The sequence below is a fragment of the Charadrius vociferus genome, unplaced genomic scaffold (genome assembly GCF_000708025.1).
Source record: "Charadrius vociferus isolate BGI_N301 unplaced genomic scaffold, ASM70802v2 scaffold298, whole genome shotgun sequence".
NCBI classification, from domain to species: Eukaryota; Metazoa; Chordata; class Aves; order Charadriiformes; family Charadriidae; genus Charadrius; species Charadrius vociferus.
The window spans coordinates 3,869,977-3,883,681 of record NW_009649936.1 but is presented as its reverse complement, the minus strand read 5'-3'; the positions used below and the strand labels follow the sequence as shown (position 1 = coordinate 3,883,681).

The 13,705-nt window shown below is 39.5% G+C and overlaps 1 protein-coding gene across 1 annotated transcript in view; it reads right to left on the bottom strand.

Annotated features, from left to right (window-relative positions):
- LOC104292056 (mucin-19-like) overlaps positions 1–645 on the bottom strand; it is an 18,833-nt gene extending 18,188 nt beyond the window's left edge. The window contains exon 1 of the mRNA XM_009891378.1: positions 4–645. Coding sequence (XP_009889680.1) covers positions 4–645 — 642 coding nt within the window. The remainder of the gene's footprint in view (positions 1–3) is intronic.
- Between the last annotated feature and the right edge of the window lie 13,060 nt (positions 646–13,705).

Sequence of the window (13,705 nt, the reverse complement as noted above, 5' to 3'; positions counted from 1 at the left end):
CGCGCCGGTGGCAATGGCGTCGGGCCTCGTGGTCGGGACGGCGGTGCTGGTCGCCTCGGTATTGGCCGAGAGCCCGAGTGAGCTCCCTTCCCGAGTTGGCGTGGTGGCCGCCGTCTCCGTTTGCCCTTCTCCGCCTGCCGTCCTTGTGGTGGATGGGGTCACCAAAGACGTGGCAGGGACGGAAAGGGAGGTGTTGGCGTTGGGCTCAGTGGTCATGCTGCTGCCCTGGTTCGTGGCGGGACTCTGGCCTTCGGCGGGAGCAGTCGTGGCACGGGTAGGCGCGGAGGCGGAGGCCGCGTCAGGAGAGGGGCTCCCTGTGGAAGATGAGGTGGTCCTTGCTTCGGCCGTGGCCTGCCCCTGCGTGAGGGCTCTGGAGGTGGGCCGCCCTGGCAGCGTCCCCGCACTGTCAGCCAGCGTGAAGGAGAGGCTGGCCTGGGTGGTGTCTGAGGCCGGGGATGCATCTCGCATTAACTTGTATTTGTCTATTTTCTGCTGATTTGTAATAGTATTCGACCTTATTTCAGAGAGGACAGTTTTGTTTTCTCGTTCTCTTCTTGCAGAGCTGCTTATGTTGTTCTGAGAGTTTGTAATTAGTATGCTTTTTGTTTCTGTCACTGCTGTCGTAGTTTCTGTACCTTTTTCCATGTTGATAGGTTTGGTTATGGATATTTTCCCTGTAATAATTTGAAGTACTTCAATACTGTACCAATTATATATTTTTCAGCTTCTTTTTTTCCCTTTCTATCCTCTTTTACATTTACGTGGTCTATTTGCTCTTCTTCAACTGCCATTTTCTCCTTTTTCCTTTTTCTTTTGCATAGCTTTAATGAGCTCTTTACCTTACTTATTTCATACAAAATTTTTTTCTTGGCATTATACAGATTTTAATTGCCTTATTATTTGCTTTGCTCTTTCTAGTGCACATACTGTTCAATTTTTTTTGTTCTTTTCTTCCTCAAAATATGATATCTTATTCAGTTAGGGATACGTTTTAGTGCTGTAGTTTGCAATCTTGGTTTTACCATTGGACTCAGTGATCTTAAAGGTCTTTTCCACCCTAAAGAATTCTATGATCTCTCTTAACTTAAATGTGTAGAGAATTAACAACAAAAATTAATAATGAACTGAATGTATTTTATCAGCACTATTTTCTCCTTAGCTTTTCGTGTATATTTTATTATTTCCATTTCTTTATTTTACAAGACAATTATGTCTTTTATACTTACTGTCTCTCAGGCAGACTGCTTTTTCTGTGCCTATCTTTATGTTGGTATCATAAATCATAACAATCATGGGATCGAATTAATTGCTTTCCTGTGTTTACCTTTATCTTTATGTATAAGTCATAACTACTTTATTTTGCAAATATGAAGATGACAACATTTCTTACAATCCCAAAATTTCTTTAAAGTGAAAATCGAATCTTTTTTCAGGATGAATAAATTCTCAGGCTAATTCTTGCTCATTTCATTTAGTTGCTCAAGTAATTTAACCTTCATTTTGAGGAGTGGTTTTGTTCCTACTAAAAACACATAGAAAGACAGAGTCTTCTGTCTCATATTAATATTACTCCTGAGCAACACTTAGTTATTATCCTGGGTCTTTGTTTTTTTTCTGTGTAAAACTTAAAGGATTCTCAAAGAGGGTATACTGGAGAAGCTCTATCAAGTTTTTAAGAACCACATTAATTAATTTATCTTGAATCTACTTACCTGTAAAACCAACATGATATTTTCATATCATTTGGTGCATAAAAGCTTCTAACATAACAATACTTATTCTGCAAAATCCCTCCTACAGACATACCTTTTCTGCATCCCAGTACAGCTTGTATTGTAAGACCCTGTGCTCATATCCTTTGGATTATTAACAGCAAGTACTCGTTACTCAAGAAACTTACACTCATCTGCATTGAATCGCATGAAACTAGACAGTAAGAATAAAATAATGCAGCCCTCTGAATTTCTAGATGTTATTTCAAAAAACTTTTGCAGTACAGTGAGAACACAGCACAATTAATACAACCTCATCCATGATTTCTTATGAATTTTTTCCTAAAGAGTCTCTCAGGGGAGAAAAAGTGCAAAATAGATCATTCATTGGTCTCATCACCAAGATTAAGACTAAAAAAAAAGTCACAAAATCTGGGCTGACACTGCATGTTTCATCTTTTAGATGAGAGTTTTCCAAATACTTTGCTCTCGTTTTTTTATCTACTAACAGCTTTATGCCTCTACTAAAAAACCTGCTGAAATACTACACATCCAAGAGAAATTAAAAAAAAAAAAAATTACTGTAAATATTACATCCTATCGAATTTTATATTTATTTTAGCCATCCAGCCCTGGCCCCAGATTATAATTTCAAATGTATCTCAAGGACATCCTTTAAATATATAGCAATGGTAAAAATCAAATAGATTTTTACTTACACAGAATAAAAGAGAAAATGAATTGCCAAAGGTAATTCCAAGTCCCCATGCTGAGTTTTCACCTCCTTGCAGTGCTCTTTCCATTTGTGAAACTGACATTTTGAATGGGAGACTTCAGTAATTTAAACAGGGGTGAGGCTACATTGTGACATCTCAGCCTTAGCTAATCCCTCACACAAATGGGATCACAGCCAATGTAATGAAATTCTCACACCTGACCTGTACTATAATAAATTCCTAAGTTTTCTGTTGAAGTATGCTTGCTTTTTTTTTAATGGAACGAAGTCTGAATGTGATTCAAAGGCTAGTGAGTCAAAAGGAAAGACAGAATGCAGTGAGCAGTGCATCACAACTGAACATCATTTTTATTCAGTATATTCAATAAACAGAATATTTTAACAACCTTGGGCCTGGGCAATGCATGACTAAGATACAGAACTGAGGAGCCTTGAGTCCAAAGGAGTCCTTAATCAGGAGATATAACTTTTTCCTCCTAATTTCCCTGTATTTTTATTATTTAGTAGTAAATGTTTAAGTATTCAGTTCTAACTTGTATTTTTATTGTATTGGAATGGCAAATAGCTAGAAACGCACCAAACAGATATCAGCCTTTGGTTCTCCAATACTGTAAGGAGGCTGGAGTGGTTATAAATCTCTATTACTTCACCTCTTTGAACTAGGTGGAAAATACTGGATAACCAGGCCTCTCATTCTTAGCTGAGTTTATCCACATTTTCTTTAGCAGGTAAGCTCCTCCTAACTACAGGCAGTTGGTACAAACAGTCACTGCTGATCACGTACTTTGAGTCACAGTTTTACCCCAATGATACTGTACCTGTCTTCCTTCACTTCAGTGACAAATCATTGTGGAAACCCCAGGCCTCTGTGTGCCTGTGGGCTCATCAATAACAAGCATTTAAATTATGTCATATTTTTAATACCCTTCCCTGCCTGAGGTTTATGCTGATAAAAGCCTTCATTAAATCATAGCAAGAGCAGTGAACATACTTAAATTTCCTCCACTCCCTGTCTGGAGTGGAGTGGGGTGATATAAAGTGGAGCAAAGTAAGGCCTGAAGAAGGAAGACCATTATTTATCTGAACTTTTTTCAAGTTTTTTATAGATATGCCAAGAGGTGGCATATCTGTAACTACATGAATTCTAGATTTTGCTCCAGCAGTTATGTTTTCTAAAATTAGTTTCGTTTTGGTTTTACTTTTACAGGGAAGTAAGATGAAGGCAAATAGTCCTTGAAATGAACCTGAGAAAGGGTATTGTTGTTCTCTGGTGTGAGGTAGCAGATTTCAGCTTCGTGCCTTGTTTGATGTAGGAACTCCTGACGCAGTCAGATCTGTTTTCTTAGCAATCACTTGTTTACAACTTTAACTGAAATGCTTAAAGAATGCATATGAGCTATTTCCTCTTGCATAAATCATTGGAAATACCATCTTCCTTTTACGAAGGGGGTCAATGTCTTCAGGCTCCTCTCTCTCTTGAACTCCCATTAGCCTAACAGCAGTCTGTAACTCATCCTCAGCTTGGGCACTTATGGTGCTACCATTCCACCTATGAGGTTAGTGTTTGGACCTAATCCCCTCCCATAACCTCTACTGGTCCTGCTCGCATGTGAACAATGTATGAGCATCAACACTCTTGCAAACTAGAGCCTTCTGTCCCTATCACAGAAAGGGCAGGATATGCCACTCCCTGCCTCTCTTCACCATGATCATCTTCTATGAAACGTGAGCCACAGAAAATTGGCTGCAAACTCTATTAAATCAGGTTTTTAACTACCTTAGGAGAAGCACCACTGTTTTTCAGAGTACATATAGCAAATGACATATTAACTTAAAAAAAAAAAAAACCAACCAAAACAAACAAACAAACAAACAAAAACTTCTCTTTTTTCAGGGGAATAGTTACAGTAGGGTGGCTGGTTGTTTCATTACAGCCTTCTACCAGAGCTGAGGTTCAGGTAACCCTCTCTGTTAGACAGCCTTGATTCTCTTTTTACACCCGTCCCAAAAAGCAAGCTAACTTCTAATTTAGCTTGCCATATATTTTACTATAAGGGTTGCTTTCTGGCAAATGCAGAAAGTTTTACCACACGCCTTAAAGATATGAGAATTCCCAGTATGAAACTAGTGATGCTTCTCAATTTTTTTAAATGCCTTTTGACTCATCTTACCAACCTATAAACTCAATATTTGACTGACCACCTACTTCTTACATGTATGTTTCAAAGCTTGTGAGCAAACTAAGATTACAACTAGAGGTAGGAGGTGAAGATACTCAGGGAAATAACAAGATTGAAATGCTATATAGTTCACTTTTAAAACCTTGTCATTCCTTTGGGATGCTCAAAGACTCTGGACTTTATACTGCAAAAAAGCCCCTTAAGATATTAATTTCTATCTGCTTAAGAATGTGTTGTTAAAAGCTCATGTTTACCAAGGCCTTAGAGTCTCAAAAAAAAAAAAAAAAAAAGATGAAGCTAAAAGAAGTACAGAGGGCAGCTGAATGAGCAAAGGCAGTATCTTTTATTAAGTCAAAGAATACAGTGGGGAGAAAAACAAACTCTTGTGAGCATCTAAGCCCCTCAGCCAGTTTGAATCATAAGCAGCAAATACTGAGAAATGCTAGTTACTTCACAGCTGAAAGGTAAACCCATTTTGAGGTACTCAATTTTCTAATGCTCCCTTCTGCCAGACATCACCAAACATTTCCAGAGTCTCACTTGACTATTGATTAGTGAAAGATGGAATTTATTGGGGAAATCATAGTTCAGGGGAAGAGGATAATACTGTTTTTAACTTCTTTTATCATGTAGTACCAAACTAAGACACCCAAGAACCTCCAAAAACACATCAGTACTGGCAGTGAGAGTGTGTATTGCTCCGTGGGTGTTGGGAGTGAAAGAAAAAGGTTTTTTTAGGCAGGAACTGTACTTCCCACATGCATAAGAATGTCTGTGAGGCCACATAACTGTCATCACTGTTAGAAATCAAAATCTGTTCCACCATCTTCTTAGGTAACACAAAAGGACCTCTGTAATGCCTGTAATTTAAACAGCCCTAGTTAGAAGCAGGATGTCACAAAGTGCGGCCACAGTATGGATTTCAGACACTCAAACCCTCCTGCCTTCTACGGTCACTCAAGAGGTTTTTGCTGGAGGCATAGACTGTTATTATTTTTTTAATCCTAGCTGTGGGTCAGTGACATTTCCACCTAACATTCTGTATCATTTACTTGTGTAAGAAGTGCCCTATCACTGAATTTTCTCTTCAATTACTTAATGTGTGAACATCAATTCAGAGACTTCAGCCCACGTGAACAATGTAAAGCTGCATTATTCAGTGGAAATCATTGGGTTTGTTCCAATATCAGCCTATTATATATTAACTCAGGAGTGTCTCTTAGGTTTTTATTTTATGTTTGCCTTCTCATTAATCATGAACGGAAGTGAGGTTCTTCCTTGTCGAAAACTGCTTCCAGAAGAATTGCCTTCTCATGTTGTAGTTTTGGTGTCAGAGAGAATGTTGGGTTTTTTTTCAACAATTCTCCTATTTGCAACCGATTCGTGCATTTCTAATTCAGTGTGATTCCAAATATCACAGCCGTGATATGTATTTTCTACTGGTCACAAAAGTACAAAAACATTCAAAGTATATGGGTTTAAATGTGCACTCAAAACTTATTGGCCATGAGACTTTAAAGTGTACCAGGGGAAAAATAATGCTGAGGACCATTAAAAGTTAATCAGATATAGGGAAATTAGATGGTATCAGCACTAGGCATTCAAAGTGTATAAACTGTTTTGGCCAGAGACCTAAACAGCACACCATGTTCCAACAGGGTCCCTGCTCCCACATCATCCACACTGCAGACCTGTTTGAAACAAGATGGATTTCCCTCTTGCCTCTTTACATTTGGCAAGAAAGCAATCTGAGGGAGGTACAGGAGTATTCCTGTCCTTCACCCCAACAGGAAATCAGTGTACAGGGGGCATTCCATGGAATATGGGAGCCATGTAGCTCCCCCACTATAGATATCGCGCACGTGGGTACTGAGATAACTCTGAGAAGCTACTTGCTTTTTAGCATACCATGTGAACTATGCGTTGTGAAACCTCTCTTATACATGGACAAACTGAGGGCTGGGGACATTTAGTTACTCACAGCATGACTGAGATAAAAATTTCTGAAGTGGCAGGCCCCTGAACAATCCAGCTGATAAAAAGGAAGGCAGCTTTTCCCTTGTGCTACAAAGGACTTCCAGATACCTTTAGAACGTTCCTATTCACTAAGGCTTACCTATATTTCACTAAAGACATGCCTAGGCCTGCTCATGTGTGGAAGAACTACAGAAAACAAAGTCATTTACAATCCCTTAGGCTGTAAACCATGCTACCATTTTTGAAATGATCGGTCAATACTCCTTGGCAGTGAATCACGGCGGGCTTTATACACAGCCCATATCCATATTAGATAGATGGTGGAACAATTCTAAAGTATGCTTTGTGAAGACACAGACCCACTAGAAAGCAGAATATTGCATGCATCTTGGCCGTTTGGGACTCAGTGTAATATGGAGGGAGAGAAGGGGAAGGACACTCCCAGGTGGCTAAGACACCTTTGTGGCTCCCTGACCACAAAATCACAAAAAAAGTTACCTAATTTAGAGAAACAATTCACAGGAGCCTTGAACTCTTTTGGCTTCCATCTCCCCATACTTAACTATCCAAAGCTCAGCTGAACCAGGCTAAGAAAAATTGTGATCTTGGCTTGAAAACAATAATGAGAGAAACAAAAAGGAAACAAACAAGGGCAAGAGGCGCCTCTATTTGCCTCCTAGATTTGGAGAACTTTGATGTTCATGTTGAGATACTTTTTGCTGTTTTACAATGATTGAAAATTTAGGACAGAAGAACTAAGAATGCTGAAGACCTATGTTTCTATGGGAGGTTGAAGCTTTAAAAAACCCAAGTGTCATCAAAAAAGAAGTGCCAGGCTTGCAATGAAAGAAAATGGGTTTCCTAAAAACAATTCCCGTTTAAAGTTGGCAAAGCATAGTTCCTTTTGCGAAGGTCTAACGAGGCATGATGCTGAGTAGAGAGCTGCAGAGGTAATGAGTGTGTTTTAACTAACTCTGATGAGATGAAACCCACATTTTCCTTCCCAGACTTGCATTGCATTATCCTGAAAAGAGCAAATGGAAGAGAAATCAAGTACAAAATACCAGGACAATAGCAAACAGCAGAGAGAAAGAATCAGAGATACAGCTGAAACAAATAGATACCCAGAGTTTACAATCCAACTTGAAAACTCTGCAGCTTCCAAACAGGCATCTCATGGATTTGTCGAAATGCTCTACTCTGGAAATAAGCATAGCAGAAAATATAGAGAAGCCTTCTGTGCAAGAGAGGAGATATGTCTTCTGGGAGAGGGGAGGTATATTCTGCATTTGGGCAGGGCACAAAAACAAAAGCACACCATCATCAGAGAATATGTCTACCTCACCCAGTAGCACTCCACAGAGAGATCCCTGAGACAGGACCAGCCAAGGAGGCCCTAGAACCAGAATCAGGCATGCCCAAGTAATCTTGATGTTCAACTACAGATAATTAGTCCTGAAAAAAAGGTACCACTATAATACTAACGAGACTATGCTGCTTCTGTGACTTCATTAGCAACTTTTCATTACTTTCTTCTGTGCTGTGCAGATGCATCAGGTAATTTCTAACACAGCACTGCATAAAGGTGTGTAGAAAAATTGTCCCCATAAGTCTGGACAGGAAAAGGAAGAAGAGAAAATTACCCAAACAGGAAAGTCCAGTTCTCCACTAAGCAGCATCACTGACACAGTGTCTGCTTCAGAAACACATTCAAATAACCCACTGCCAGAGAACAAATATCCATGTTAATCATAAACTACAGATGAGAATTAAGAAATTAGCTGCGGGTTCCAGGGTAGAATTCAAAAGACAGCACCCAGCCAGGGATTATTGCCAACAATAACAATATAACTTACATAGAGCAGGCATCCAAAAGTAGAACACTGACTCCCAAGGAAGATCTTCCTGTCTTGGAGGCTTGCTGCATGGGGTCTAATGCCTTTCTCGGTAACTAACAGAAATATGATGGTAGACAGAGAGATCAGGCTGCTGTCAATGTGGCTACTGGCACTCATCCCTCCAACGGTTCTGTTTACCTCTTCAAGTTTCATTCTCCTAATTCTGAAATATTTTCTTTTTTTTCTCCAAAATAGGACTTCCTAGCATCACTGAGATGTTTCCTTTGTGTAGAAGAAGATCTACATTCTGTAGCATAGCAGCTGTAATTCTATGTAGCATGTCAAACCTCCTACGGATGCAGAGACATAACTGCCATGGACAACCTCAGAAGAACTTCTTGACTAAAACATCAGAATGGGCATCTGTGAAATTTGCTCGTTTTCCAGGTCTGCCACAACCACCTTTTGAGACTCTGAACATATGGTCCAATCCTCTATCTGCAAAATGAAGATTTACTTTCTTTTATGGGCTGTTTAAATTGCTATTCTTTGAAGAAAAGGCAGCTGCTGGAACTACTGCTTCCGTGTATGAACATGTATACATTCTAAGCTTGTCGCTTACTGCTCATTGGGGGGCAGTTGCTTTATTCTGCTAAGACTAGCAGAGAAGAGATTTTTTACATTCAGCATGTGGTTCAATGCTACAGCAAAGGTGAAACTGCTGCTGAAAGGGGCTGTATGCTCCCCTGCTGTCTGGTTTTGCATTGGTTGAATAATGCCACAAGATGGAGTTGACCAAGTTAGTTGATCAACCAGAAAGCTCTTTTCAACAATTTTTCATCTTTTTTGAAGGATCCATTTTAGTAGTATCTGCCAGCTGAAGTGACTCTCCATGAGGCTGCAGAATCATGGAATTTGCAACAACTGCTGGGCACATAAGGCATATGGCTAGAGAAGAGGGTGGGACTGCCCTTCTTGGCAGCTGCCAGGTATTAGATTGGCAGGGCTGTCATGTCATGTTGCAGCTTCAGTGTCTTCTGTGAAACAAATCCTGGTGCAAAACCAGGAACTGCAGAAACATTTTGAGCCAGTTCTAATTGTTCCACGAACATAGTGCAAAATCAGAACTCTGCTACTCTCTCTCTACCCTCATGATCAATTCTTTTATTTCACCTACTGCATATTGGAACAGAGAACTCTTTCAATAAGCACCTTTTTGCTACAAGTAGCGTTTCATTATATTTTTAAGAAGGATATTTTATAACTCACTTTCTCCTCTTACCACCCTTAGTCCATAGAAGTCAACCACACAATTTTGAAAATTTTTTGGGTTCAGCATTTCCTAAAGTGCCAGAAAGTGTGAAAGCCACAGGAATATCTGTGTTGTTTTGAGACTTTGAACTTTTACCTCATATTGACTCAGGATTCAATATGCTGTCTCTCTCCAGAGAATTTGTGATACAAAGTGTTCTGGAAAAAAAAAAAAACAAACCTCAGTCTTAAAGAAACTTTTGATTGCAGTAAGGCTGAATGGTCTTGTTTTGACTCTTATCAGAGTTTAAACACTTTGGTTTCCCAACTGTATTAAATTGCAAAGTTATCTAAAATGCAAAATTATAAAGGCAAAATAAAACTTATTGACAGTATTCTGGAAAGAAGTTTTATGATCACTTCTCCCTGGTAATTTCAGTGAAATCAGCACACTTCTCAGGAAGAGTTTCTTTTCACATAAACAGATTTTTTTTCAACAGTTCTGTTCTCAAGCCAGCAAAAAAAAGTTAAAGACCATTCAATGGAGTCGTATTCTTGCCAGGGAGTCCTCTATGTTGGTCATTTTCTTTTACATAACTTAGTGAATGACTATGCAAGAAAACCTTGCTCCATTTTAGGTTACCCACTTTCCTACCTATACATCTTTCATTAGAAAGCATGAGTTCTGCTACAAACCAATGCAGAGAATACAACCACAGCCAGCATCAGGATTCCAGCTTTCAATCACTTTTTTCCCAAAGAGCTGTGATTATCTTCATGTGGCGGCACAGAAGGTGCAAGGTCAAGATTTTACAGAGAAGGGGTCTGTTTTTCTAGGAATGTGAAGTGAAAAAGAACAGAAGGTGCCAAAAGATCATCATCAACATAAATATTGCTAAATAGAAGAGAGCTATGGAGTGCTCCTGTACTGCAAGGCCAGAGATGTCAGCTGGCTCAAAATTGCAATGCATAAAGCTCATTCCTCTAAAACAGATTTATCTTGGAGAGAACCAGGGAGTGAGCTAACAGTTAAGTAGTATAGAAGATCAGAGGTTTAGTGAGTCAGCTCTCTCCCTGACCCACTTTTATTTAGAAGTATAGATGTCACAGGTGAGAATGTGATATCTCTTTTTGTTCAGACAAGACATTTGTGGAAGCTTTTATCTGATTGTTGCAGGAAAAGGCTCTGACATGCCTTTTCCATTGTCTCGCGGACGTGTAAGTTCTAGAAGATCTCAGGACCAGAATCAGAAGATGAGACCATCATGAATAAAGTGTAGTGCTGCTAAGAGTATGTGGGGATCTCTTTTGCCTAGGGACTAAATGATGAACATTAATTAGTTGATGTGTTACAGGAGTGATTTCTTTCCAAGAATTCACTCTATATCTTTGGCTTAACCAACTATGTGTATCAGCTAAATATTCCCTGTTTGAACACCCTTGAAATTCAGCTGAGTTCTTACAGTCTGGATTGGATCACCCCATGCAGATAGCACGAAGGCAATGGAGCTGCTCCCTGCTAAACATTCAGGTAGACTGACTGACACTGTATTTCTCACTAGTCCAGCCTGTAGAGGAACCCACAGGCTGTTAGTTTAAATTTTCTTTCACTGGTTTAATTTTTCTTTCACGAAGAATTATTACTTTTGCTCCCTAGCAACAAGACAGCTACAGCCTTTTTTTCTGGACAGGTAGCCCTTGCATAGAATCATCCCACGGAAAGTCTGTGCTCTTTTGTCCTTAAATACAGTAGGTAAATGAAGGCACAGATCAGGTAAATTGTGACATAATGAACAGCTTCGAAGGAGTGAGCATATGCAAGAAAGATAATAAGTGATACATATAATTATGCAAATATAAATGTTATACATATTATAACATGCAGTACCCTGAAGATGTGCACAACATCTATATAAATATACAATATGACTCTCCCGCCCTTCTGCCTATCCTCAGCATCACAACAGAATGTCAATGCCAATTACTACAATCAGTGACAAATTCCATGAGTATGTGGACTATTGAATGTTTCCAGCTGCTTTTTTACTCTCTACAAAATAACAGTCCCAAGCTTTGTGATTTTGAAAAAAAAATAATTGCCTGTAATGACTGCTCAATGTACCTGGCACAGCAGCACAATCCCTTCTTGTACTCCAGAGCTACACAAAAAATGACGCTGTGCAACACAGCTGTGGGAACAAGAAGTCGGCGGCATTTGTGAATAGGATACAGTCGGCTTAAAGAGCCTTGGCTTGCTACCATCCCAACCACGACAGCCAATTTTTTAGCGCTCTGCATAAATTCGTGAAGGACGATTTAGCTTAAGGAATGACTTTTGATTTGCCTTTGACATTGCTCTGGGGCAACTCAAAGCGATCAAGCTTCTTTCTAGGTTAACATAACTACAAGGCAAGGGCAGCTAGGCTTCAGCTATCCATGCCTGTTCTGACATTATTTGGGCGGAACCATTTTGCAAGTCAGATATGGCAAACAGCAAGGGCTTAGCCGGAATGCAAATTACTCTTCTGGGGCCTGCCAGAATTAGTGGGAGGAGGATGGGACCCATATTCTTGTTTTGTTCGTTTCAGGATTGAATATAATGGAAGGCTTTGTTTCTTTGTTATTGTCTTCCTCTGTAGACTCCAGCGGGAGATCAATGACTAAGATTTGTCCCCTGCTGTTATTTCTTTGCCTCTCAGTTCTTCAGAATGCTGTTTTCTTTCCTCACTTTCTTTAATTTGGTCTGATTTGCTCTCCAGAGGATATTAATTTAATAAATTTCTAGCCTACCTTCTGACTTTGGAGACCTTCTCCTCCATCAGCCTTTATCTGTCCATAGCTTTCAAAATACACATATAATAAGATGGCAACTTATCTAGCAAGGATACACCCAGAAACAGTTGATGCAGTTACTGTAAGCAAATTTAGCTAATGATCCTTCTCTAAAGCATCCATTCTTTAAAAAAATTTCTTCAAACTTCTATATGAGCCCTGCAAAGGAAGTAAGCCTGAGAAAGTGCAAACCAGACATGAGACACAATACCTGAAACTTCTTCAGATTGTGTTTTTTAGTCTGATTATGGCTACAGACCTCCTGTTGAATCCCTCAAGTGCTGAAGTGTTTTGCTGCTTTTTGAAACATTCGTAGTTTAGCAGAAATACTGAATACCCTATGCTCACTGTTATCGCTATGCCTTTGAAAAGTCTTATCAGTTTGCTGATAATGCCATAGCCACTTCAGGGATCTGGACAACCTGCATGGCAACGCATTGCTGACAGTGAGGATCACAGCTTAGCAAGGCACTGGAACGTTTAAGTAAGGAGGAAAGGCCATGAGCACATGTTTACAGTCAAGCAGGTACCACTGGATTACAGTTTGACAACACAGAGCTGAGTCAGGAAAACACTTCAAGTGTAGAGCGCATATGATAACAAGAGTATCTATGGTCACTAGCAAATAGAACAATATTAAAATCATTGAAAATATTAACAGTTAACAGAGCAAAATCCAAGCCCTCCAAGCCAGTGCTGACATTGACAGTCATTTGACTTCAATGCCTAAGGATTGTGAAACACAAGCTTAAAGTTTGCATCTCTATAGCACCTGCCATTTGAGACTTTCATAATGTTTTACAAAACTGATTTGGCTATATTTATAATGCATCTACCCCAAGGGTCTCTCTAAGCTTCATTTCCCTGATTTTATTAACAGAGAAAGTGAGTGGTTAGATATCTGGCTCAAAAGTACTCACACAAAGGAGTTCCTGAAAACTGTGAATACCACTGCTTAGAGGCTAGAAATCTGTCCACTTCTGTCAAGGATAGCTTTCAAGTGAATGAGTGCAGCAGAGCAATTGGTATTACAAGAGGTGCAAGACCGGTATGTTGAAATTTCAAACACTTGGAAAACTTTCTGTTTACTTGAAGAAAGCTTGAAAGCCAAATAAATTGAAGTGATTAAACAATGTGAGGATATGTATCCTGTTTATTTACTTCTACAATCGGAATGCA